The sequence below is a fragment of the Enhydra lutris genome, unplaced genomic scaffold, assembly GCF_002288905.1.
Source record: "Enhydra lutris kenyoni isolate GAN:26980312 unplaced genomic scaffold, ASM228890v2 scaffoldscaffold92, whole genome shotgun sequence".
Lineage (NCBI taxonomy): Eukaryota > Metazoa > Chordata > Mammalia > Carnivora > Mustelidae > Enhydra > Enhydra lutris.
Window position 1 is genome coordinate 961,283 of NW_019154176.1, and position 23,335 is coordinate 984,617.

The 23,335-nt window shown below is 58.4% G+C and overlaps 1 protein-coding gene across 3 annotated transcripts; it reads right to left on the minus strand.

The window, feature by feature from the left end:
• Positions 1–4,361: 4,361 nt before the first annotated feature.
• On the minus strand, positions 4,362–23,011 carry LOC111162501 (zinc finger SWIM-type containing 4). 3 transcript variants are annotated; one of them, XM_022526958.1, is made up of 15 exons: positions 22,634–23,011; positions 20,485–20,686; positions 18,638–18,994; positions 17,870–18,018; positions 17,613–17,763; positions 16,270–16,437; positions 15,516–15,527; positions 14,924–15,241; positions 13,465–13,602; positions 12,862–13,116; positions 12,211–12,346; positions 9,742–9,896; positions 8,363–8,526; positions 6,791–6,872; positions 4,362–6,379 (listed from the first exon to the last, which is right to left on the minus strand). In XM_022526958.1, exons 1-15 carry the CDS (start codon positions 22,784–22,786, stop codon positions 5,520–5,522), a joined length of 3,300 nt encoding a protein of 1,099 aa, XP_022382666.1. In that variant the 5' UTR covers positions 22,787–23,011; the 3' UTR covers positions 4,362–5,519. The 3 variants fall into 3 exon arrangements, with proteins under 3 accessions (XP_022382666.1, XP_022382664.1, XP_022382667.1); XM_022526956.1 differs by lacking the exon at positions 15,516–15,527 and having other exon boundaries at positions 14,924–15,283; XM_022526959.1 differs by lacking the exons at positions 14,924–15,241; positions 15,516–15,527.
• Positions 23,012–23,335: the final 324 nt, after the last annotated feature.

Genomic DNA, 23,335 nt, shown 5'->3' on the forward strand with positions numbered 1-23,335 from the left:
GAGCGGGACATCTATGTCCACCTGTCTCCCAGCGGCGAGTGCCTGGTGCCCACCTCTGGGCACCAGGGTCCCACCCGTATCCGGAGTCCTCATTTCCACCATCTTTTCTGTTTCTGCCTGATGATGACAGCATAGCCCCATCCTAATTACACGTGTCACTTCTGAGATCCTTACCACGACATCATCCCTGGTTTGCGGACGGGGAAGGGGAGGCCCAGAGAGTGAATTTCTAGGAGTCATCTAGCTACAGAGCTACAGAGCTGGGGTTCAGATCTGCCCAGACTGGCTCCAGAGTTGGGGGTGTCCTAGCCACAGGGCTCTTGCCATTAAGGAGATCTCCGTTTACTGAACATAAGGCAGCTTCACGGGCTTGTGACTGTGCAGCTCAGAGGGTCTCCCCTGCTCAGAAGGACCTGAGGCTTGGATTAATGATCTGCTGTCAGCGTCTTGACATTCTTAACTTGTGAAGAAGGAGCCCTACGATTTCATTTTGCACTGATTCCTGAAATTTCTGGAAGGTGGTCCTGGTGCCTGGGCACTTGCTGAATGACATACACACTCTTGGTGAAACCTCCCTGTGCTATGCAATTGGGGCCTTTGGCTTTGTTTTACAGATGGGGAAACTGAGGCTTGGAGGGCATTTGGGAAAGTGCTAAGTGGGTACGTGCACTTTGAGCCTGGGTCTGGTGCGCTTGGGGATGTGTGTGCCCAAGGCAAGAGCTGGACACCCACTGCCGGCATCCGCTCTGGTGGGGTGTGGGCTGAGGCCTGGCCACTGAGGAGACGGGGCCACGGGGCGGGGGGCAGGCCCTGGTGGTTTCCTCCTGCCCTTCAGGCTTCTAGGAAGTGGCGCCAGCTGGGGTGAGATCACTTCCTCACCCGCCTGCCTGCCACCCCCTCGACTTCCTCTCTTCATGGCCCCATTTAGCCCGCCCAGGGCTTGCTGGTGGTGGGGGGGGGACGGGAAAAGGGGGGGACCTGGCTCTGGGAGTCCCTGCAGCCTCCTTGGGATCCTCCAGGATCCCTTTGGGCCTTTCTCCCTCTGGGACTGTGGGCATGGCTGCGGCGGGGGTGCCCGGCCTGGTACAGGTTTCCCTTCGGCTGCCGCTGCGTTCGGGGAGAAGGGCTTCCCTCAGTGGGCAGCAGCAGGTGGGGCCCTGGAGGACAGCCGTCTTCAAATCTCATTACCTCCTTTGCTCTCTCTCTCTCCCCCAGGTGTCAGTCGCTGGCCCCACCCGGTGCCCCCCCACCCCTGTGCCACGGCCGGCTGGGGTTCCTGGGGATGGGATTTGCTGCCTGTCTCAAATCACATTGCCAGGGATTTCCAACCGACCCTGAGCCCTGCCTCTGGGGCTGCCACCGCCGCCGCCACCGCTGAGGACCCTGCCCGGGGACGGGACTGGGGCTGGGTGGCAGAGAGGCTCCTGCTGTCCATGTCTGGCCTGGGGAGCAGGGCTTAGCTGCTTGTGAGCAGAGTCCACAGCAAGTCGTGTTCACAGTGGCTAAGTTCCGCCCCCCGGGACCCCGCCTCCTCTGGCTCTGCCTCTGCGCCTGCCTGTCCCGCTGGCTGTCGGGGCCTCCCTGGGCTCTGCCTCCCGTGCCTACTGAGCTGAAACACAGTTGATTTGTGCAGACTGGCTCAGTTCAGCAGGAACAGGAGTCAAGCCCCCTTGGAGTCTGTGGCGCCTGCCTTCCTCGGGTGGACTGATGCCTGTGGCTGGGAGGGGGAGACCCAGACCTGTGTCTGGGGGAGGGACTTGGGGAGGGAGGTAGCCTGGAATGGGCTAGGTGGACCCAGCTGTCTGTTGGCCCCCTCTCCCAGCTCTATGCTTGGGGAGGGCCTCCCCGCTGCATAATAATACCTACAGCTGGGCTGCACTCCTGGGGAGGTTGGCCCTTCCACGAATAAAGGAAAAGCTGTGTCTGCACCCCGCGCCCCCCACCAACACTCCCAGCCTGGAGCCTTTCTCTCCCAAGCCTGGTGGGGCATGGGCCAGGCCTGTACCTTCCCTGCAGCCAGTTGTTACTCAAGAGGAAGCTGCCTTGGGCCCCCAGACCGTTAAATGCCAACTCCAGCTTCCGGAACCAGGCTGGTCTGACCTGAGTGTGCCTGGCCCCTTCTCACAGAACCCTGCAGCTTCCAAACTCGGAGGGAGGAGCCGTGACACCCTCCTGGCACGAGGGGAGGGGAGGGGAGTGGAGCAAGGTGCCTGTGAACCCAGAAAGGACATAACCGGGACTTTTCAGTCCTCTGGTGGTGCCAGGGTGTCTAAGAGTGGAGGAGACTGTCCAGAATCAGATGGGATGGGGCTCTTTTTGGAGTGAGACTGGGGAACCAGAGAGAAGCCCCCTAAGGTGTCAGGCCTGGCCCAGGGTTCGTGTCCCACCCAGGGTAGGGGCAGGGTCTGTGTTGTGTGTGGTTCCTGTTGTCCAACTAAATAAAAGTTGCCCCCTGCCTCATTCCTGAAGGTCTGATCGTTTGTGTTTGGGGCTTACTCCTTCCTCCCATCCCCGCAGTTTTGGCTTTTTGGGTGGGGAGGGTTGGAATTTGGGTGGGGAGGGTTGGTGGCCCCCCACACCCTGAGCTCCTGACCTCCCAGATCTCCATTCCTGTCCCAGCTGTTCCGAGGAAGGCCACAATTTATAGTCACATGGGCAGAGAAGGCTGGAAAGGTGACCTTGAGGGGTGTCCAGGGATTAGGGGGTGACCCTGAGGGAAACCCTGGAGCGGAAAGACTGACTTTCAGAGCTGTTGTGATGATAGGCAGCACTGTTCTGGGAAGGACCTAGATGGGGTCATTATGAGGAATGCCCCAAGCCCAGGGCATTGACCTGAATGTGCCTGGCCCCAGCGGAGGGGGGATTGAACCCAATCTTTGGTGGCAGCCAGCGGTGACTCTGAGGGAAACACTGGGCATTCAAAGATAACTGGGACCGGAGGATCTTGAGCTAGTGATATTTGGAGGTAGCTGAGACATAAGGGACAACTCAGGAAGATCTGGGGTGCTGGTATCTGGGAATGCCGGCAAGGGACCTGGGCTTGAGACGTGCATGTGTCACGAAGAAATCCCCAGGCCCAAGAGGGACATTTTCGGATAACTTTGAGAGCTGAGGGGCACAGTACGAGAGGGAGCCAAGTCCGAGGACGGCATCTGCCCGCAGTTGAGACTAAAAGGGTGAAGGAAATGCTGAGCACTCCGGGGCTGCCGCCTCTACCCGAGCAGGCCTCCAGGCGGCGCAAAGAAGCACGCTGGTCCTCTGGAGTCCGCGAGCACATACCTGCGGGAACGGCGGGGAGGGGCCCGTCTCCAATTGGCCCTCTTTGGCGGAGGGCGTCGCCACGAGCCAATCGCTGTGCCCAGCACTGTCGATACCCCGCCCACGACTGCACGCGCGGCCTTGTCGCCCTCTAGCGGCCAGCCCCGCCTAGCACCGCTCTGTGCCCCGCCCCTCCGGGAAGTTTGTCCTCGCCTGCCCCGGCCCTGACAGTGACCCAGACACACTTTGTTCACCCATCTGTCACTCTACAAAGACAGGCAGATCGGAAAGGAGGTCCTGCTTCTCAGGGAGCCAGGGAAGGAAGGCAACCAAGAGCCTTCTTTGCAGTCTTCCAGACCACACCGCTCCCTCTAGGTGGGAACTGGAAAGCCTCCTCCGCAGTGTAGGAATCCAGGGCCGCACCCGGGCCGCGCCCATCACTGACCACGCCCACCCTCCTATCGCGGCAACGCCGGAGCCCGCCCACCATGCCCAGGATTCCCATCTTTGTGTGTTGGGGGTGTGGGTGGGAGGAGGGGGTGTGTCTCCCCCACCCAGGTGCACCCAGCACCTGACACGGCCCCCGTGCTCAGCAGCTTGGGAGACAAGTAACCCCAGGAGCGGTGTCTGGAGCCAGGGCACCCTCTAGTGGCCATTCCCAGCACTGCAAGGGCCGTGAAGCCTGAGGTGGCCAGGGTCAGTGGCAGCCGGCATAGTACCTAATCAAGCTATGCCTCTTCCTAAAATTGGTACCCTTTCCTTAAACTTTGGAACCCCCGTTTTCTCGTCTGTAAAATGGAAGGATATTCTTCCCGACTCATAGGGCCGTTGGGACAGCAGTTGTCACAGGTGACCAGTATAAAGCACTCCTCTTGGGGGTTTGCACTGATAGTATCTACATTCCAGCCCCTGGGTGAAACCAGCAGTCTGCCCTCCTTCCACCCCTAGCTTGAAGTTGTGCCCCGAGCAAGCAAGGCTGGAGATTTCCTGTGGAGGGATCAGGGAGCCCTGGCCTGGGGTTAGGGGGAGGGAACACCCCTCCATCTCAAAAGCAGTGTTCAGTATTAAAAAAAAAAAAAAAGAAAAGAAAAAGGAAATACAATATACGGTTCAATAAATAGAAAAAAGTTACAAAAATGACATGATTTTGTCCTTAATTACAAGAGGAGAAGACAGAGGGGGTGATTGGGGTGGGACACTCTCCCTCCTCCTCCCTGGGCCAAGGTGGGGCAAGGGAGACCCGAGAGAGAGAGCAGTAGAGATTCAGAGCCACAAACAGAAAGGCGAAATAGAGGGAAATATGGAAAGGGAGAGTAAGATGAAGGGGTGGAGCAGGGACATGGAGGAGGAGAAAGGCAGAGCCAGAGCCAGAAAATGCCAAGATGCCAACCTCTCTCCTTTCCAGATCTGGGGGGTGGGGGGGTCCCCGGCTCTCCTGGGCTTGTCTCCCTCCAACACCAGGTTTGGAGGACAGCGTGAGCCTGGCTCAGTTCCTGAGTTGTATGTCCAGTGACTAGCAGGTAGGGGGAGGGACAGTAGTGACCCCTCGAGCCCAACCTGGGACCCTGGCATCCTCGGGAATGGGAGTCCTGGCTGGACAGGGTGGGGGGTGAGGTATGTGGCTGAGGCCCGAGGCCTCTTTAAATCCTTCAGTGGGGATGAGCCATCGGTCCCAGCTGGGCAGCCTGGCGAGGGCACAGGGCTGCGAAATGGGGCCCCTGAGGCAATGAGGGGAGGGTATAAAAGGAGATTTAGACACCCTAACACAAGTCTCCTGGGCACCCAGAGTGGAGTGTGGGGAGGGTCTGCTACATTGACTTTAAGAGCCAGTTTCTGGAAAGTCCTGCCTTGCAGCCCCCAACCCTACCCCCAGTCCAAGCCAGACCTGCAAGTTTGGGGAGGGAGAGCTTGCCTATTGCTTTTGGGGTGCCCAAGGTGGGGTCAAACCAGCTGCCCAAGCACACACCCCCTTCCAGGCCTCTGGGTGGTGGTATGGCTTCTGATCCTTGAGTCTCGAACACTCACTTAAAGACTCCTAGGCACGCATGTGGCAGGATGTCACCTCCCCCCCCGCCCCCTGCCATGTCCTCCCTCCAGCAGGGCCTGAGGGGATGGCAGGCAAGACCACCTAGCTCCAGCCAGGCTCCTTCCCTGACTTAATACTGAAATGCCGCATGGGCCTCCAGTGCTGAGGCCCCTGATGGAGAGCCGGTGCCACAGAAGCAGGGGCTGAGGAGGTCCCCACTGCCGCCCGCTGCCCCTCAGCCAAAGCGCTCCCGCACCAAGAGCATGAGCTTCTTCTTGCCCTTGTAGGTCTGTTTGAGGTTCTCCAAGAATTGGGCGAACTGCAGGTGCCCGTCAGGCGCCAGCAGGAAGGTCTCACGGGCCTGGCCCAGGAACTCGATGAAGTCGCCGTAGTGCCGTGGGCTGATGTGCGTGAGGCGGGAGTGGCTGGTGGCGATGTAGGCGGCCACCGCGGCATCCAGGAGCTGGCAGAGTGGCGCCCGGTCGGCGCCCAGCGGCTTGGCGGCTCGGCGGGCCCCCAGCGGCCCCAGGCCAGGGGCCGAGAGGGTCCAGCGGCGCAGGATGTCGGAGAGCATGGGGGCGCAGTGGATGCTGCGGATGATGAGGGGGACGATGGCGGAGAGCTCGTGCCGGCCCAGAGAGTGGCTAAGCGAGCAGGCCCAGAGCACATCATTGACGGCCGGGTGGCTGTCCTGGTTGAAGGCGATGCTGAGCTGCGCCAGGGCCAGCGTGGCCAGCTTGTAGGCCCGCAGCGGCAGGCCGCGGTGCTCCATGTAGCGGGCCACCGTGAAGAGGTGGGCATGGCCCAGGCCGCCAGCCGCGGCATCCAGCACAATCTGGTAGGCGGCCTCGAAGGCCGCGTGGTTCTTCTCACACAGCGTGAGCGCGGGCAGGGCGCAGTTCTGCGGGTCCTTCATGGCGCACTGCAGGGCCAGGGTGCGTGCACAGGCCCAGAGCTCCTCCCTCCGGGGTGCGTCCAGCTGCAGCCGCGACAGCGTGGCGTGCGTGGTGCCCGTCACCGCCACGATGGTGGCAGCCTCCACCGGTGTGAATAAGGAATACCAGTTCTGCATGATATTCATCAGGGCTTGTGGGCCTGGGGGATGCAAGAGGGCAAAGCTGGCCAGGAAGGACAGGGACCGCTCCCCCATGCGCTCGGGCTTGCCCTTCCGCCGCCATCCCCACCAGCCAGAGCTAAAGACACGATCCCTCTGGTTCTGCTCCCGAGCTTGACAGAAACTGCCCTTCCGAAGGAAGTAGGAAACTACCTTTCTAAAGAAGCAGGGGGCAGCCAGACTGGGGAGGAAGGGCACGCGTGGGGCTATGCTTCCAGGCTCCTGTCCCTTCTCCAAGCCGCTTCAGCTTGGCCAGCTCCCAGGCCTTTGTCTAGCTCCATCCCCAGCCCGCCTGCCCAGCAGCTCAGCCCTGAGCTGGGGCTGGGGCCAGGGAAAAGGCTCTGCTTCCCCCTCCACAGGGACGCAGGTGGCAGGTTTGCTTGGGAACTCACCGATCTCTGTGGCACAGCTGACCAGCCACCGCACCATCTCCCGGCGCCGCCAGGTCATGGTATTCAAGGTCATCCGCATCACCTGCGGCACAGGAGGGGAGAGAGAAGGGGATCACCCCAAACCTCGCGCTGGCCTACGTAGGGGATCAGGGATCCTGAGGGGGCTGACTCCGTGGTGAGCCACGTGATCTGGGCAAGCGACCTCGCCTCCTGGGCCTTCAGTTTCCTCTTCTGTAAAATGGGCATCTAAAACCTCTACCTTGGGCAGGGCGCTCTTCTGAGAATTCAGTGCAAATTTTCATGTAAAGATTTTGTACAGGGGCGCCTGGGTGGCTCAGTTGGTTGAGCGGTGGCCTTCAACTCAGGTAATGGTCTCAGAGCCTTGGGATCGAGCCCCACGTTGGGCTCCCTGCTCTCAGAGCCTTGGGATCGAGCCCCACGTTGGGCTCCCTGCTCAGCGGGGCATCTGTTTCTCCCTCTCCTTCTCCCTCTGCCCCTCCCACTCGTGCTCACTTTCTCTAATAAGCACATCTTTAAAAAATAAATAAATAAATAATAAAGTTGTATTAAAAAAAAAAAGATCTTGCACAATATCTGTGGCTTGAAAGCGCTCAGCCCCTGCCAGCCGTTACCGTTAACTGCTATCATTGCCGGTGCAACCCTCAGGCCCTGTGGCGCCTACCCCAGACAGCAGTCCAACCTGTCCCTTCTCTCTGGAAAGTTCCCTGCTTCATGTCAGCAGATTCCCCTCTGCGGCTCCCAACAAAGCACTTGCCCTACAGGCCCCTACCTTCTTCGGTTTCTACCCCCAATAAGCACCCTCCTTGTTTGCCTCCCTCCAGGTCCTGTCTGGTGGACTCTGCCTTCAGCAAACTCCTAAGGAGTGGGTCTCCTTCCTCGTGTCCCCTCCCCATGCCCCCTCCAATAGTTCCACTCCCCGACAGGAGATTGTTGGGGATTAATTCTGCCTTCTGCAGGCCCGCTGCTGGCCAGTTCTCCCTGGGAAAGTATTCCCACCCCCACCCCATCCCACAAGCCTGCCCCAAACTGTTCTCCATTCTTACTTTACCTTGGCCACAGTCTGAGGCCCCGCCCCTCCGGGTCCCACACCCTGCAGGTGACTCCTCACCTACAAGCAGCACCCATGCCGGCCTCTGACTTGCCCCAGCAGGACAGCCCTTGCCTGGCCCCTGGGGATGGCCCCAGCTCGCAGGTCCTGCCTCAAGGACTTTCAACCACAGACCTCATCCGCTTTCAGGACCCACCCTGGCCCCACCCCTCAGCAGCAACCTTTCCTTCTAGGCTGGTCCCCCACAGGCCCAGCTCCCACCATGGTCCCTAACAGTGGGCACAGCAGCCCCAGGCCCCATACCAAGGCCAGCACCCTAGGCCCAGCTTCCTGTTGTGGCCCACCCACTCATGGGCAGGCATCCTCCTCCTCAGCCACGCCCCCAGGAGGGGTTGCTCCTCTTCCGACTCTGCCCTGGGAGTCCCCCACTGGTGACCCCCGTCCCTCATTCCTGGGACCTGTTCAGGCCTGTCCTCAGGCAGCAAGCCCCCACTGACCCTCACCTGCAGGCCCAGTTCCAGCGCAATGCCCAGCAGCGTGGTGTCGGGAGGCGCACTGGCCGGGGTGGCCGTTTTGCAGGCGTCCTGCGCCAGCTTGAAGAGCAGGGCTGGCGAGTGGATGTTCTGCTGGATGGAGCCCAGCACGGCATGCAGCCACTTGGGGTCTCCTGGGGTGGAGGGAGGGAAGACGGCAGGGTTGGCCCACAGGACACCAGCCCCAGCGGCTGCCCAACCTGTTCGCCCACCTGTTCGCCCACCTGTTCGCCCAGGTGTACCCGTGTGAGGAGGCAGAGGCAGCTGGCAATGGCTCTGGGAAGATCCAGACCACTCTCGGCACTCCCTCTCTTCTCTCCTCTCCCACCACCACCCAGCGGGAGCAAGCCAGCTAGAGACCCATAATGGTCAAGGGCAGTTGATTCTGGACCCAGAACACGAGGGTTCAATCCCCACCTCGCCATTCACTAGCTATGTGACACCCAGCAAGTCACTTGACTTCTCTGTGCCTCGGCCGCCCCATCTGTAAAATGGGTTATACTAATGCAATAGTACCTGCCTCCCAGGGCCACGGTGAGCCCGTACCTGAAAGGCTTTTATGGGACAAGAGCTGTACAACTGTGAGCTTTTATTGCTATTATCGCTGGCCCAGAAGTTACAGTTTGGTCACTTTGCTTTAGCCACATGGGCTTCCTCTGTTCCTCAAACATACTAGGCATGGTCCAGCCTCAGGGCCTTTGAATTGGCTGTTCCCTCTGCCTGGAATGATCCCTCAGCCTGGACACAGCCCTCCCCAGATTCCTGGGGAAGCCCTCATCCCCAGCATAAAGGCGTGAGTGTCCTCCTGAGAAGAGGAAGAAATCGGGAGTGCTCTCTTTCTCTGCCTTATAAGGACACAGGCAGGAGGGCGGCGGTGTGCAAGCCAGGAACAGAGTCCTCCCTGGGAACCCACGATGCGGCACCCTGACCTTGGACTCCCAGACCCCAGAGTTGTTGCTGAGGCCACCTGGTCTGCAGTGCTGTTATGGTGGCTCAAGGTGACGAGGACACCAGATGCAGGCAAGAGCTCCACCCTCTCGGCTTAAGCACTGGCGGGCTTTCCCCACCCGCCGCAGCCCTGGTTCCATTCTTGCTCATTGTGTGACGTCACTAAGTGTTTGACATTGCTTAAGGTCTGTCTGTCCTCCCCGCCAATGGAACACTGAAGGCACTGGAACAGGATTGTTCACGCCTCAGCACCTGGGACAGTGCCTGGTCTGTCTAGAAAGTGCTCAAGGAAAACTGAGAATTTGATGAAAGGATAAAAAGTAGAGGGAAGGGATGAGGGAAAGGAGGAAAGAGAAGGCAGAGGAGGATGGCAGGGGGACGGGGGCAGCTTCCGTCCTCACCCTTGGCGGCTGTCAGCATGGCAGAGGCCAGCTCGCACTGGCGCGTTTCCAGGTGACCGAGGATGAACCAGCGGGGGAAGCGGTTGTTCATGATGGAGTCCAGCGGGCTGGGGTGCGGTTCTCCGGCGGGAAACGCTGTCTCCAGCACAGGCAGCCTGGTGGGGGCAGAGGGGGAGAAGCAAGCCCACGGTGAAAGGAGGCTAGGGCCTCCTGCCTCTACTGGAGCCTCCCTGCTTGGGCCAGCAAAGCCACAGGCATGTGGGATGATGGAGGATGTGGGTGCCAGATGTTCACTGGAGTACTGTTGGTGCACATCACTTGGGGTTGATTAAATAAACAATGCTCTAGTCATGCACCAAGGGCTGACAAAAATGTGAGACCATGTCCTGATGCAGCCTTCCGGTAGTCCTTCGGTCACCCCCTTCCCTTTCTCACTCTGCTCCAGCCACTGTTCCCCTCAATACCCCTCAAATACAACCAAGCAGAGTCCTACCTCAGGACCTTTGCCTATGCTGTTCCCTCTGTCAGGAACACTCTTTCCCAGACATCCTTGTAGCATCTCCCTCACCTCCTTCAAGTCTCTCTCTTTTTTTTTTTTTTTAAGATTTTATTTATTTATTTGTCAGGGCAGGCAGGGGTGTATGTGTGTGCACAAGCAGGGGGAGTGGCCAACAGAGGGAGAAGCAGACTTCCTGCCAAGCAAGGGGCCGGTTTCGAGACTCTATCCCAGGACCCTGGGATCATGACCTGAGCTGAAGGCAGACACTTAACAAACTGAGCTACCGCGGCGCCCCTTACTTCCCTCAAGTCTTTACTCAAATAATTTTCAGTGGGTTCTTCCTTGAGACCCCTCCCTACATATGAAACTCCCACTCCCAACTTCTCCCAGGCCTTCTATGCTATAGGTCACCACCTGACACACAACATAGTTTACCTACTAATTTAATATTTATTTAAAATAACGTATTATTCTATCTCCCTCACTGAAACGTCTGCTCCATGAGGGCAGGCATTTCTGACGATTCCCTTCACTGCTGCATCTCCAGCAGCTAGAACAAAGTCTAGTACACAGCGGGCAGATGGACAGCAAATGTTTTTTGAATGACTACACGCCCACGAGGGGTATATTGCTAGACGGGCCACTCTATGCATGTATTTTGTATTTAGAAAGTTCTTTAGGGGCGCCTGGGTGGCTCAGTCAGTTAAGCATCTGCCTTCAGCTCAGGTCATGATCCCAGGGTCCTGGGATTGAATCCTGAATCGGGCTCCCTGCTCGTGGGGAGTCTGCTTCTCCCTCTGCCTCTGCCCTGCTCATGCTCTCTCTCTCTCAGTTTCTCTCACTCAAATAAATAGATAAATAAAATCTTAGGGAAAAAAAAAGATTACATGAGGTAATGTGAGGATTTGGACCAGGGATCAGGACCATTTTTTTTTCTTTTTTGCACAGGTTCAGACAGTCAATATTTTTGGCACTATAGGGAGGCCATTTGGTCCCTGTCACAACCATTCAACTCTGCCATCGCCACACAAAAGTAGCCCCAGACAATACCTAAATGAATGAGCGAGGTTGTGTGCCAATAAAACTTTATTGCTCGACACTGAACCCTGAGTTTCATATGACTTTCCACCTGTCACAGAATATTCTTTTTATTTTCAAACACTTAAAAATGTGAAAACCATTCTGATCTCATGGGTTTAAACGTGGCAGGCCACATCTGGCCCAGGGGCTGTCACGTGCTATTTCCTGGCTTAGAAATCACAGCTCTTCACAGATTTTTTCCAAATATTCTGGAAAGATGCATGCTAAATTGCTACTAAGCATCTCTAGATGATGGGATCAGAGATGGGGACAGAATTCACCTTATTTGCTGGGCATAGTGTACTATCCAGAGGGTCTTTAAAAATTCTGCTTCTGTGGTCAGTTGGTACACATGAGAAATGATAAGGTTATTCCCAGCAACACTTTTTGGGAAATATGTCAACTGTCTATCTACTTTAAATCAATTCTTTTATGATACCTCCTTACAGCAGTCCTTACCAAACTTTTAAGATGCCAAGTTCACTGAAAATAAGGAGCAAGGAACAGACATGGGACGCATCATGGATGTAAAAGGAAGACCAGCCTTCAATTTCCAGATTATGGGTTTGCAGAAATCTTGATTCTTGTGGGATAGATAAGAAGAAAGTGGTGACATGGCTTGTCTCCAGAGAGATTTGGTAAGCAGGGACAATGTTTGGAGAAGAATTCTGAATTCCCTGTGGATCTCTCTCAAATTTGAAATAAAAATACACATGTATACTTAAAACAAAACAAAACAAAAAAAAAAGCACAAGGCAAACGGGGACGCCAGCCTGAGGGAGATGGAATTAACGAGCTTGAGAGTTTCCGGCGGGCAGATGGGGGCTCTGAGGGCGACTCTCCAATCCTGCCCAGTCTCCTGGGCCGAGTCCCCAGCAGCCCGTTCTCACCTCATGGCCCTCAGCGCGAGGCGGTAGGCCAGGTCGGGGTCGTGGGGCAGCAGCGCCGTGAACAGGTAGCGGGCACAGGTGTGCATGGGCACGCTCTCCCGGAACAGCACCTCTCCGAAGCCGCTGAAGGGACCCCCTGCAGGGGCATCCTGAGCTCAGACCCCAGGCACGGGCTCATCTCCACCCCATCCGCAGGTTTCCTCACCTCCCAGGCTCTGAGGAGGGGAGGGACTTGCTCGGGAGAGAGCCGCTGGGGCTAGGGGTTGGCGGGGTGCGGGAGGTAGTACAGGGCTGAGACAGAAGAGAAGGGCAAAATCTGAAGAGGAGACCCGGGAACCCCCTGGTGGGGGGCAGGACGCAGAAACAAGGCGGGGCCGGAAGGTGGGGGTGGGGCTACATCTGCTCCAGGGGTGGGGCCTCACAAGGACCAGGCCCCTTGACGCCAGTGGCGGGGTCAAGGGGCGGGGCCTCCTTCCCAGGCCAGCACTTTCCAGGGAGCGGAGCTAAGGGCTGGCTCACCTTTTAGGTACCGCCAAGGTAGCAGCGAACTGTAAGGGCCAGGAGACGGGGCCTCCTGATCCAGCAGCCGCGGGGCCACTGGAGAACAGGGGACAGGGCCCCTCCCCTCCCCGTCTGGGGGCGGGGCCTCACCTTCCAGCAGCAGCCCCGCCTGCTTGCGCAGCACCTGCACCAGCCGCTCGTCCAGCTCCACCTCCTCCAGCAGGGCCAGCAGCTGCTCCTCGCTGCGCACCACCTTGTCTTGGGCGTACAGTCCCTCCGGCAGGGCCCGCTGCTGCCCCAGGCCCAGCAGTGCCACCTCAAGGGCCAACGCCAAGTAAGACTCCCCGGGGCTCCCGGGCACCGGCACATGCTGGTAGGCCGCCTTCCGCTTCTCGGGGCCAGAGTCTGTGGGAAATGGGTACCAGGGCTGCTGAGGGGGGGGTGCCCCCCTTCTGGGGACCCCAGGGGCCCTTCAATTCAAACATGGAGACTGGAGGGCGTTGGGCTTATGTGGGGGAACCCAGCAGATCCCAGCACTGACCAGAAACCTTCTACCAGCAGATAGGTGGGTCTGCGGTGGCCTCGCTTTCAGGAGAAGCAAAGTCTGTTGGCTCCTGGCACTGGCCAGGGCATGTGGCCAAGTGTAGAGACCTGACCAAGGATAGGAGTGTGGCCCCACTTTCTTGGGGTACTGGGCTGGGAAGGGGTAAGGGGAAATGTCCCATTTCTTCCCAGGGGCCCCAGTGTGGGTACCTGGGTAAAGAGCAAGGGTTTCCTCTTCCAGGCGGCAGGCTTCCAGGAGCGCCCTGCAGAGGCAGCCGATAGGGTCCAGTGGGTGGCCTACCCATCCTTCCGTGTTGGTGATGCAGGTGTTACCTTTCTGCAGCAGCTCTGCAGGCAGTACGAGGGGCTCAATGCCTACCCTCCACAAGTCTGGGTAGGGGGCCTTCTCTCCTTGAACCCCCAGCCCAGCCTCCCAGTGCCCACCCACTACCTGGTCGACTGTGAGCCATCCTGTCTGCCCATGAGCTCTGTAGCAGCCCTCACCTCCACAGCCTAGGCCTCCTGTCCCACAGCCAGACCCCAGCCTGGCAGGGACACATGGGTAAAACTGCACGCTTTCAAAAACATCCACCGTCTTTCTCCTAGCTCCCACCTCTCTTGAGCCTAACTGGCTTTCAGGCCCCCATGTGGCCACCTGCTCCATCTGAAAGTCCCATTTGCCAATCTCCTCCCATGAGCCTAGCTCTCTCCTGCCTCTGGGCTCCTGCCCCTGCTGTTCCTTCTACCTAGAACACTGTTCCTCCCTCCCCTTCTCCTGGGAAACTCCTATACATCTGTAAGATCTCAGCATAGCTCTCACCTGCTCTGTGAAGCTTTCCCTGTGCCTCTAGGCTGGGTGGGGCAGGACTCTTCTGGGGTCACAGTTCCCCCAGAGTTCCATGACACCTGGGGTTCAATTTCCTGATAACATACCTATTACCCAGACAACAAAACTGGTGGCCTCTCTCCTGCCTCCCCATAGTTCATCAACAAACATGTTCTTTTTTTTTGGCCCATACAGCGTGGCTTTTTTTTCCCCCAATGCAAATTTGAATTTGTTTTCCATGTTTAAAAATCAGTAAATTGCACATCACATAATGCAGATTTCTGGCCTGTCCTGAAAAATTGGAAGATCTGGCCACACTGGGTCCCTATTCCTGAAAAACTTGTAACTGGCACCGGCTCCATAGCACAGAGGCTGGAAGCTTAGAAACTACAAGTCCCAGGCTCCTTTGGGTGAGGCGGAGGCAAGGACAGGAGGAAGCCCTGATTCTCCTGTAGCCGCCATGAGCAGGTGTGCAGCTGTCCACAGGGCAGAGACAGGAGGCTTTGCCAGCAGGTTCAGAGTGCTCTCTTGGGAACGGCTCCCAGCAGGGGCTGCAGGCTGCTGAGCTCACGGTCAGCAGTTTGCTGCAATCCGTGTGCTTCTGAAGTTCAGGTTCTTGAGCAATGGCATCCCCGACTTTCAATCCCGCAGCCCTTGCGGTACTTTTATGAGCCCCCAATCTCCTGTATTAAATTCTTTTTGCTCAAGATTCCTCCAGGTGGCCTGGCTTTCCCAGATGGTGGGACCCCGAGCGGAACCCACAGACGTCAGGGGTGCCATGGCTCCCAGCAGTCAGTGTCTGTGTCTATGGCCCCGGGGGAGTAGGGCAGTCATGGCACCCACCTTTTTTCTGCTGCTTATAGCTCTCGAGTTGATGCCGCCGCTGCAGCCGGAGCGTGTTGACGATGGCACCTGCCAGGCGCAGGGCCTGGCGGGGGTATCCGTGGGCACGCAGGGTGTCCACTCGGGCACAGGCCGTGGGGAAGGGCTCGCCCAGCCACAGTGGGCGGCCCTGGGGGTCAAAGGTTGGCTTTTCACTGCCCATGGTGCCTGTGAGGCTGGGGCCGTAGGAGTCGCTGGCCAGGATCCGCTGTAGGTGGACGTCACTCCAGTGCAATGACCCAGCCTGGAGGGCGCGGCCAAAGACAGTGTGGCGGGAACCTGCGGCCACCACCTCTTCCTCTTCCTCCTCCTCCTCCGGACCTGCAGGAGGGGCACCCACATGGCCTGGTAAGGGGGCCCTGGCATTCAGGCTGAAGCCAACTTGGTACTAGATTCTGGGCACAGTGATGGGGGGCTGTGTCATCTCCCCAAATCCTTTATTTTTTAATTAATTAATTTTTTAGATTTCATTCACCTCTTTGACAGAGAGAGGGAGGGAGAGCACAAGCAGGGGGAGCGGCAGGCAGAGGGAGAGGAGAAGCAGGTTCCCCACTGAGCAGGGAGTCTGACACGGGGCTCCATCTCAGGATCCCAGAATCATGACCCAACCCGAAGGCAAATGCCTAACTGACTGAGCCACCCAGGCGCCACTTCCCAAATCCTTTATTTTTTTTTTTTTTTCTTTTCAAAGATTTTATTTATTTATTTATTTGACAGGCAGAGATCACAAGGAGGCAGAGAAGCAGGAAGAGAGAGAGAGGGAAGCGGGCTCCCCGCTGAGCAGAGAACCCGATGCGGGATTCGATCCCAGGACCCTGAGATCATGACCCGAGCCGAAGGCAGCGGCCTAACCCACTGAGCCACCCAGGCACCCCCCCCAAATCCTTTAAATAGCCCTTTAAACGTGTGTGTGTTATATGTGTGTGTGTGTATGCGTGCGTGTGTCGGGGAAACTATTAAATCCCTTCATGCCAATGGACTATGGAGGTTGACGAACTGTCCATGTCTGCCCACCCTGCCCCTCCCCAGACTCCATTCCTCTTTTCCTCCCCCCACCCCATCTCTCACTCCTCTCCCCACTCCCTCCATCTCTGCCTCTCTCTTCTCAGTATCTTTTTCCTTTTCGCTCAGTCACCCCTGCCCCCAACCTCCCTGGCCAGGAGGAGGCCAAGTCAGGAGACCAGCCCAGAACGACCAGCGTCTTAAACATTTCACTTCATGTGCCTCCAATTGCCCGCCGCCCCTGCCTGGGCCCTCACTCCATCCTGGTGGGGAGGACAGACAAGGGCCGAGGGCCCCTCTCCTACCTGGGCTGAGGGCCACGCTGGGCTGCAGGCTGGGCCCATCGAAGGAGTAGTTGCCCTCTTCCAGTGGGCACACGTCCAGCTTGTCCCACTTGCCAAGCAGCTGGAGCCAGCTCACCCGCTCCTCTGGTTTGCAGTGGGGGCTCAGGACAACACACACCCACAGGGCCCCTAGGGACAGAGGGCAGCCGGTAAACGTGGGCATGAGGGAGGCTAGACATTCATGCCAACAGTAGCCTACTGTGTGCTGGGCACTGGTCTCTGCTTAGCCCTCATCTCGAGCCTCTGAGATTGCAACTGATAATCTCTTCCCATTATAGCACAGAGAGGTAGAAGCAGTTGCTCAACATCACACAGCTGTGAAGTGGGAAGTCAGGATTTGAACCCAGTCCCTCAGACTCCGCTTGCTGTTGCCACCTGGTTTTGAATGGCCTGCAAGCTAAGATTTACTCTTCCATTTCTAAATGGTGGGGGGAAATACATCAGAGGAATATTTTGTGACTTGTGAAAATTATGCGAACTTCCCATCAATAGTGTCTGTAAGTAAAACTGTATGGGGTGCTGCCGTGCCCATCTGGTGGCGTGTCTGTGGTTATTCTCCCATGGCAACGGGCAGGATCGAGAAGCCGTGACAGAGACCAGTGGCCTACAAAGCCAAAGGCTGCCGGCCCTTACAGAAAAGGAATAATGCTGGGAGCCTGGGTGGCTCAGTCATTGGGTGTCTGCCTTCTGCTCGGGTCATGATCCCCGGGGTCCTGGGATCAAGCCCCATGTCGGGCTTCCGGCTCAGTGGGGAGCCTGCTTCTCCCTCTCCCCACTGCTTGTGCCTCTCGCTATCTCTTTCTCAAATAAAATCTTTTTTGTTATTGTTTTAATATTTATTTGAGAGAGAGAGGGAGAGAGAGTATGAGCAGGGGGAGAGGCAGGCAAAGGGAGAAGCAGGCTCCCCACTAAGTAGAGAGCCCAATGTGGGGCATGATCCCAGTCCCAGGACCCCAGGATCATGACCCAAGCTGAAGGCAGATGCTCAACCAGCTGAGCCACCCAGGAGTCCCTAAATGAAATCTTAAAAAATAAAAAAAAAGAGGAAAAGGACTAATGCGTTTATAGTATTTCTTTGTCTGTCTCCCCAACAGGTGTCAGCTTCAGGAGTGCAGGGGTTCAGCCCCTTGTTTCCTGCCCAGCCCTGCACCCGTACAGTGCCTCCCGCATCACAGGTGCTAGTGAACACGGAAGGGATTCAGGGGCCGCACGCTAATGGCGGGGTGAGCCTGACCTGGCAGCCAGAGCCCGCTGGGGCGCCGAAGTCCCGCTGTGCACCCGGGCCTCCCCCGGCCAGGCCTTACCCAGCTCGTCCCACAGCTGCCGGCATTTGTCGGTCATGCCCGCGCCCTGCTGCCGCCACAGGGCCAGGCGCGGGTCCTGCAGGAACTGCTCCGTCATGAGGATCAGCATGCGCGCCCCGTTGGAGTCCCGCATCCGCAGCATCTCCCGCACCTGTGCCAGGATGAGGGCAGGGACGGGCGGTGAGGAGGGGGCGGGGCACAGGGGCCAGAGCCTTCGGTCCCCTGCCAGCCCACCCGCCCGCTGGGCCCCGCGGCACCTTGCAGAACATGGAGCGCAGCTGCTGACTGGCGCCGTAGTAGCCGCCGTTGGACAGCAGCTGCTTCACCTGCTCCTGGATCTGCTCCTCGTCCAGGTGCCAGCAGTTGGCATCCTCGATGCCTGCTCCCGCGGTGGGGTCTGGGGCACCTGCGGGGAGGGCGGGAAAGTGAGGCTGGGGTTTCCAATCTCCCTCTATGCCCTCTGCCCACCCCCATCAGTCCACCTTGATCCCAATCAAAGCCCCTCCCACCTGACCCCGCGGAGGCCGTCAGTCCCGGCAGCTCCGCGTTCACCTTCCATCCTACTTAACCGTCTGTCCACTCACCCCATCCGCTTTTTCACACCTGCAGGTCACCCTATATCCCATCACCCACCCATGGCCATCCTCAGTTATCCATCCCCTCATCCATCCCCCCACCCTCCATCCTCCCACAGCCTCTCTTCTCTCCAAACCCTCCCCAGAGCTCACAACACCTCCAGGTCTATCCCCCACCCATCCCCCACCCGACACCCACAAACGTCCACACATACCCTTCATGCCCTCCACCCACCCATGCTCAGGCGGCTCTTGTGCTCTTGGGGCACCCCCACCTTGGGGTTGAAGCTCCCCGTTCCCGGGGCCAGGTCAGATCCAGGATCTGCCACTTAGTAGGTGTGTGACCTTGACTTCAGGCCGCGGTGCTCTCCCTACCCCAGCTCAAGGATCCAGGGGACCTGAGGATTCCAAGACGGAAGCTGCCCCCCTTGGGCCCCCAGGTGCCCTCACCATGCACCAGGTTGATCTCGGAGCCCAGCAGGAGGATCTCGTCAGCCAGGCGCTGGGCGGTGGGCAGCACCTCGGTGTGGTGGGCGCTGATGAGGTACTGCACGAACTTCTGCAGCTGGTCTCTGTTCATCTGGGACAGTGTCTCAGAGATGGGCAGCCGCAGCTCCACCTGGCGCGCATGTCGAATGCGGTACAGAGACAGAGCCACCACGTGTGCACAGTAGAAGAGGTCACGGTTGTCACAGCCGCAGCTCACCGACGTGATCTTGCAGCGGTCAAAGCTGATGGAGACGTGGTAGAGGCGCTCGGGCTCTCCAGGGCCCCCCAGCTCCCGGATGTTTCCGCTCAGATGGAACCCTAAGACCAAAGCCAGGCCAGCCACTGCTGGGTCACCCCCAGATAGCGGTGCTCGACCACGGCACATAGCCAGACCCAGGTGCCAGTCCCATGGAGTAACTAGCGCAAGCCACTCAACCTCTCTGTCCAATGGGAACGGGTAGTGACCTCTTCTTCATGTGTTTTGAAGAGGATTCAATGAGCTAATATTTGGTAAGTGCTTAGAACCCTGTAGGCATACAGTAAGTCCTAAATAAATGCTTGCTCCTGTTCTAATTCTGAAGAACATTATAGTGATGATGCTGAAGGTGGTTTTCTCAGCCCTTGGGTTACTGTGGATACAGCCTGGGCTCCAGGATCCCCGTAACTTCCTGGGAAGATGCCCAAGGCCTGTGACACTTGGGGGTGAGGGGCTGATGTGGCAGCCGAGGGGGCCAGGCTACCCCATCACCCCCTGCCCCACCCTGGCCCCTGGGGAGCCCAGATGCCAGGCTTATCCAACTGGTTGGGCAGCTCAGGCCCCAGCTGGCCCTGGCTGCGTCACGCAGAGAGACGGCGGCTTCCTCATACCGGCCGAAAATGGCCAAGCCTGTGGCGGGCTGGGCCATGTCCAGGCAAGGGGGGCCCCAGGCTGACAGGGTTCAGGGAGGGTCATCTTAGCCAAGCCCCTGCCTCCAGGTAGGAGGTGAAGTGTTCCTGGGCTTACTTGCTTTCGGGCTCAACCTCTACTTGCCCCCTTCTGAGCCCCACTCCCTGAGGTCTAGAATCTTCTTCCACCTTTAGTTCCAAACTTCTGGCCCCTACCCTCCCTCACTGGACTCCACTGCCTGAGGTCTAAGACCACCCCTCACAGCTGATCTTAAACTTCTACTCAAGTCTCCCACCTAAGCCTCATTGCCTTAGATGTAAGACCATCCCTAAACATCTGATCCCAATTTCTAGTAGTTTAGTCCTTCTGCCTGAGGTCTAGACTACTTCTCACCTCAGGCTTGAAACCTCGGCCCCACAGCATCACTGGGTCCCTCTGCCTGAGGTCTGAAACCTGGTCTCACTTCTGGTTTGCAAATGGTTCCTCGGCATTGCCCCAGACCAGCCCTCCTCCCTGTGTCCCCAAGTCTTCTCCCGCCCACCAGTCAAGCTGTCTGAGGACCACCTTTGCCTTTAGCTCAGGATCAGGATCCAACCCCCACAGTGGTCCTCCACCTAGGATCTGGAAATAGCCTCAGTCCTCCATCCTTAGCTGGTCCCTGCTGCCTAAATTCTGGGACCTCCCCTCCGCCCTGCTTTCTGGTTCACTATCCTTCCCTCCAGCCCCGTCTAAGCTCCCTACCTGGGGTCTAGGCAGATCTCTGACCCTAAGCTCAGAATATCTTGTAAAACCCTCTCTGGGCATCAAAGCCAGTGGTCTGGAATGTCCCCTTGCCTCGGCCCAGGCCCCCCTCCCTCCCTTTCCCTCCCTGCCTGTGCTGGACCCCCTGGCCTCCCTGGCAGGGATGGGGGCGAGCACTCACCCACTTGCAGCACGCGGTCTACGGCCCCACTCTGCAGCAGGTGCAGCCCGCGGGTGAAGGGCACGCGGGCGTCGTGCTCGCCCTCCGGGGGCTGGTAGCCCAGGGACGAGTACATACAGATCTCCCGTTCACTGCGTGGGAATGACCAGAACACAATGCGCTTCTGGACCGGCTCTGGCACCCGGGAGAACCGCTCCTCCACCTGTGGGAAGGGTGGTAGGTTAGAAACCCAGCTTGAATCCTGGCTTTGCCACTTACGAGCAGTGTGACTCTGGGCAAGTCACTTGGCCTCTCTGAGCTTGTTTTCTCAAGTGCAGGTGGGGATGTTAACAGCACCCACCTCCTGAGTATTGAGCTTGCAATAACACCTGGCCTGTACTTAGTGTTCTAGAACTTTCTGCTACTTCCCCCCACCCCATGTCAGATCCCAGGTCCTGATGTAATGTAGTCTCCCCTCCCAGGCTTTGAAGGGGCAGGAGAAAGGGAGACAACAGTGATAAGAATAGTGATCAGGCCTCCATATTCTCAGCCTACACTATGCTAAATGCTTTGTGTATGTGATTCCCCATAATTTTGCAGCCCGGACATTCGGAGGCTCAGAAGTGGGGTGAATGCACTTGCTCGGTCTTGCAGCTGGTGAGCTTCGAGTCCCAAGATAGGCTCTGTTCTCAGCTTCCAAGGGCCTGCAGGAAGGGAGGGGCGTCCTCACCACCCCTGTGGGCTTTGGGCAGCAAATCAAGCTGGTTGAACCAATGTTCCAATCTGGGCTTGCTACTCCCTGGCTGAGTGACCTTAGGCAAGTTTCTCAACCTCTCTGTGCTCCAATTTCCTCAAAGTGGGAGGGAGAACAACAACTCCAAAGGGCTGCAGAGGATTCCAGGAGCTTCTGAGGGGCAAGAGCTTTCCTAGCACCAGGCCTGGTCAGGGCAGGCACATGGGAACCACCAGAGATGGTTTCAGGATTATGCTGGGTATCTCATGCACAATAAAGGGGCAGTGACCTCCCAGAGCTCCCAGTCCTGGGTTTCTGGGGGAAGTGGGAGGACCAGTGACTGGCTCAGGTCTCAGGGACAGTTGGCAGATGACTAAGGAGGGATTTTCCAGGCCATGAATCAGAGCTTGTCCCATCCACACTTGGCTCAGACTCATCAGTCCCGGCAGACTTCCTAACTCTGGACAGGCCAGGGAGCAAAGAACACCCCCCAAAGCCAGATAGAGGACAGAGCCTATGGGACTGCAGAGGGCTTGCTCAGAGCCCGGCCACATCTCCACTCTTCAGAGGCCCATTCTGAGGCTGGAAAAGGGGACTCTAACTACCCCAGCCCTGGGCCATCGTGGTAGAACCCCCAGAAACTAACAGAGGTCCAGGTGCACCTGTACAGGTACTATGACCCAGGCCTTGCCCTTGCTGCTGACCTATGGAAGGACTAGAATGGCTGGGGGACAGAGGGAGGGTGAGCACCGAGGAAATAGGGGAATGTGGGAGGGTACCCTGACATTGGAGGGGCTGGGCAGCCTCAGGTGGGAGGTGGTCCCAGAAGTATTGAGGGAGGGAAGCAGGACTCCAGGGAAGGATCTGGAGGAGGAGGGGGATTCCCCAGGGGACAAGGGCTCTGGAGCACAGATCGGGGACAGAAAGGAGTATCTTGGGGCTGGGGTCTGTAGAAATGGGGGAGTTCTTTACTGGAGGTGTGGGGAAGAGATCTGGAGTCTCCAGGGGATGAGATGGGGGTGTCCTCCAAGTCGGGGTGGCTTGTAGGAGTTGGAAAGAGGAGTGAAGATTGAATGGGGTGTCCTAACTGAGAGCTGAGGTTGAGGTGGGAAAAGAGGGTACCCAGGGTTGTGCGAGGACCCCGGGGCAGGAGGAGAAGGAAGTGTCCTGAGCTAGGATCTAGGGCGCTGAGGACATCCCTGTGTCCTGTGGGCTGGAGGGCTGCGATGGCCAGGAGGAATGGGGGTGGGTCATAGGGCTTGAAGGAGTGAAATGGGAGGATGAGAGGGTGTTTCGGGGCGGACTTAAGGATCCTGGAGGGGATCTCTGGGAGTGTCTCGTATGCGGGCAGGTCCGGAGGCTGGGGGTTGGGCAGGGGAGGAGAAGGCTAGTCGGATAAGGGGTTGGGGGTGCGTCCCTCCCCCCACCCCTCGTCACCTGCTCGAAGGCCCAGGTCTCGGCTACTCGCTTGGCACTGAGGTCCAGCAGCGCCTCGGGCCGGCCCCGGCCGCGCACGGCCCCGGCCCCGGCATCGCGCTCCTCGGGTCCCGCGGGGCAGCCCCGGCTCCGTTTGGCCGCGGGGGGGTCCATCGACCCGGCCGGGGCCGGGGCGGGGCCTGTTGGGGGGTCAGTCCGATGCCCGCTTTGCGTCGCCAGCTCCCGCGCCCTCTATCCGCCTTCCAGTTCGTCTTCGGCGCTCGGCTGTCCCGGGACCCCAGCCGCACCCACCCCCGCCCCGCGCCGGGCCGGCCGGGTGACGCGGCCCCTTTAAGACTCTTCACAACAATGAAGCTGCCTCAGTCGCCGCTTTATCCTCCGCCGTCGTCCCGCCCCCGCCGCCCGTCCCCATTGGCCCCCCCCTCGGCCTCCGTGGCTCTCCTCCGCTATTGGCTGCACTGCCAGACACGTCCTCAAGTTCTCGCTGTTCATTCGTTAAATGTGCTGCTTGTCCTTTCGAGGAAGCCCAATCAGAACGCTCATGGGGCTGTGCTGTCAATCATGGGGCGCCGGCGGCCAATCATAGTGGGAGGACCCCCCGCGGCTCCGGCCTTATGCGGAGTTTCGGGGCGGGCCCTCGGTTCATTCACAACATTCCTCTCCCGCCCCCCTCCGGCTGGACAGCGCGCCCGGGGCAGCTGG

What these genes read in the sequence shown, in the direction of transcription:
- LOC111162501 (XM_022526956.1), bottom strand. Translation starts at nt 22,786, where the DNA reads ATGGACCCCCCCGCGGCCAAACGGAGCCGGGGCTGCCCCGCGGGACCC. An exon ending in CTCGCGCTGAGGGCCATGAG is followed by an intron (nt 9,897 to 12,210) that starts GTGAGAACGGGC and finishes TGCCCCCACCAG; the next exon opens with GCTGCCTGTGCTGGAGACAG. An exon ending in CATGCTGACAGCCGCCAAGG is followed by an intron (nt 8,527 to 9,741) that starts GTGAGGACGGAA and finishes CCTCCACCCCAG; the next exon opens with GAGACCCCAAGTGGCTGCAT.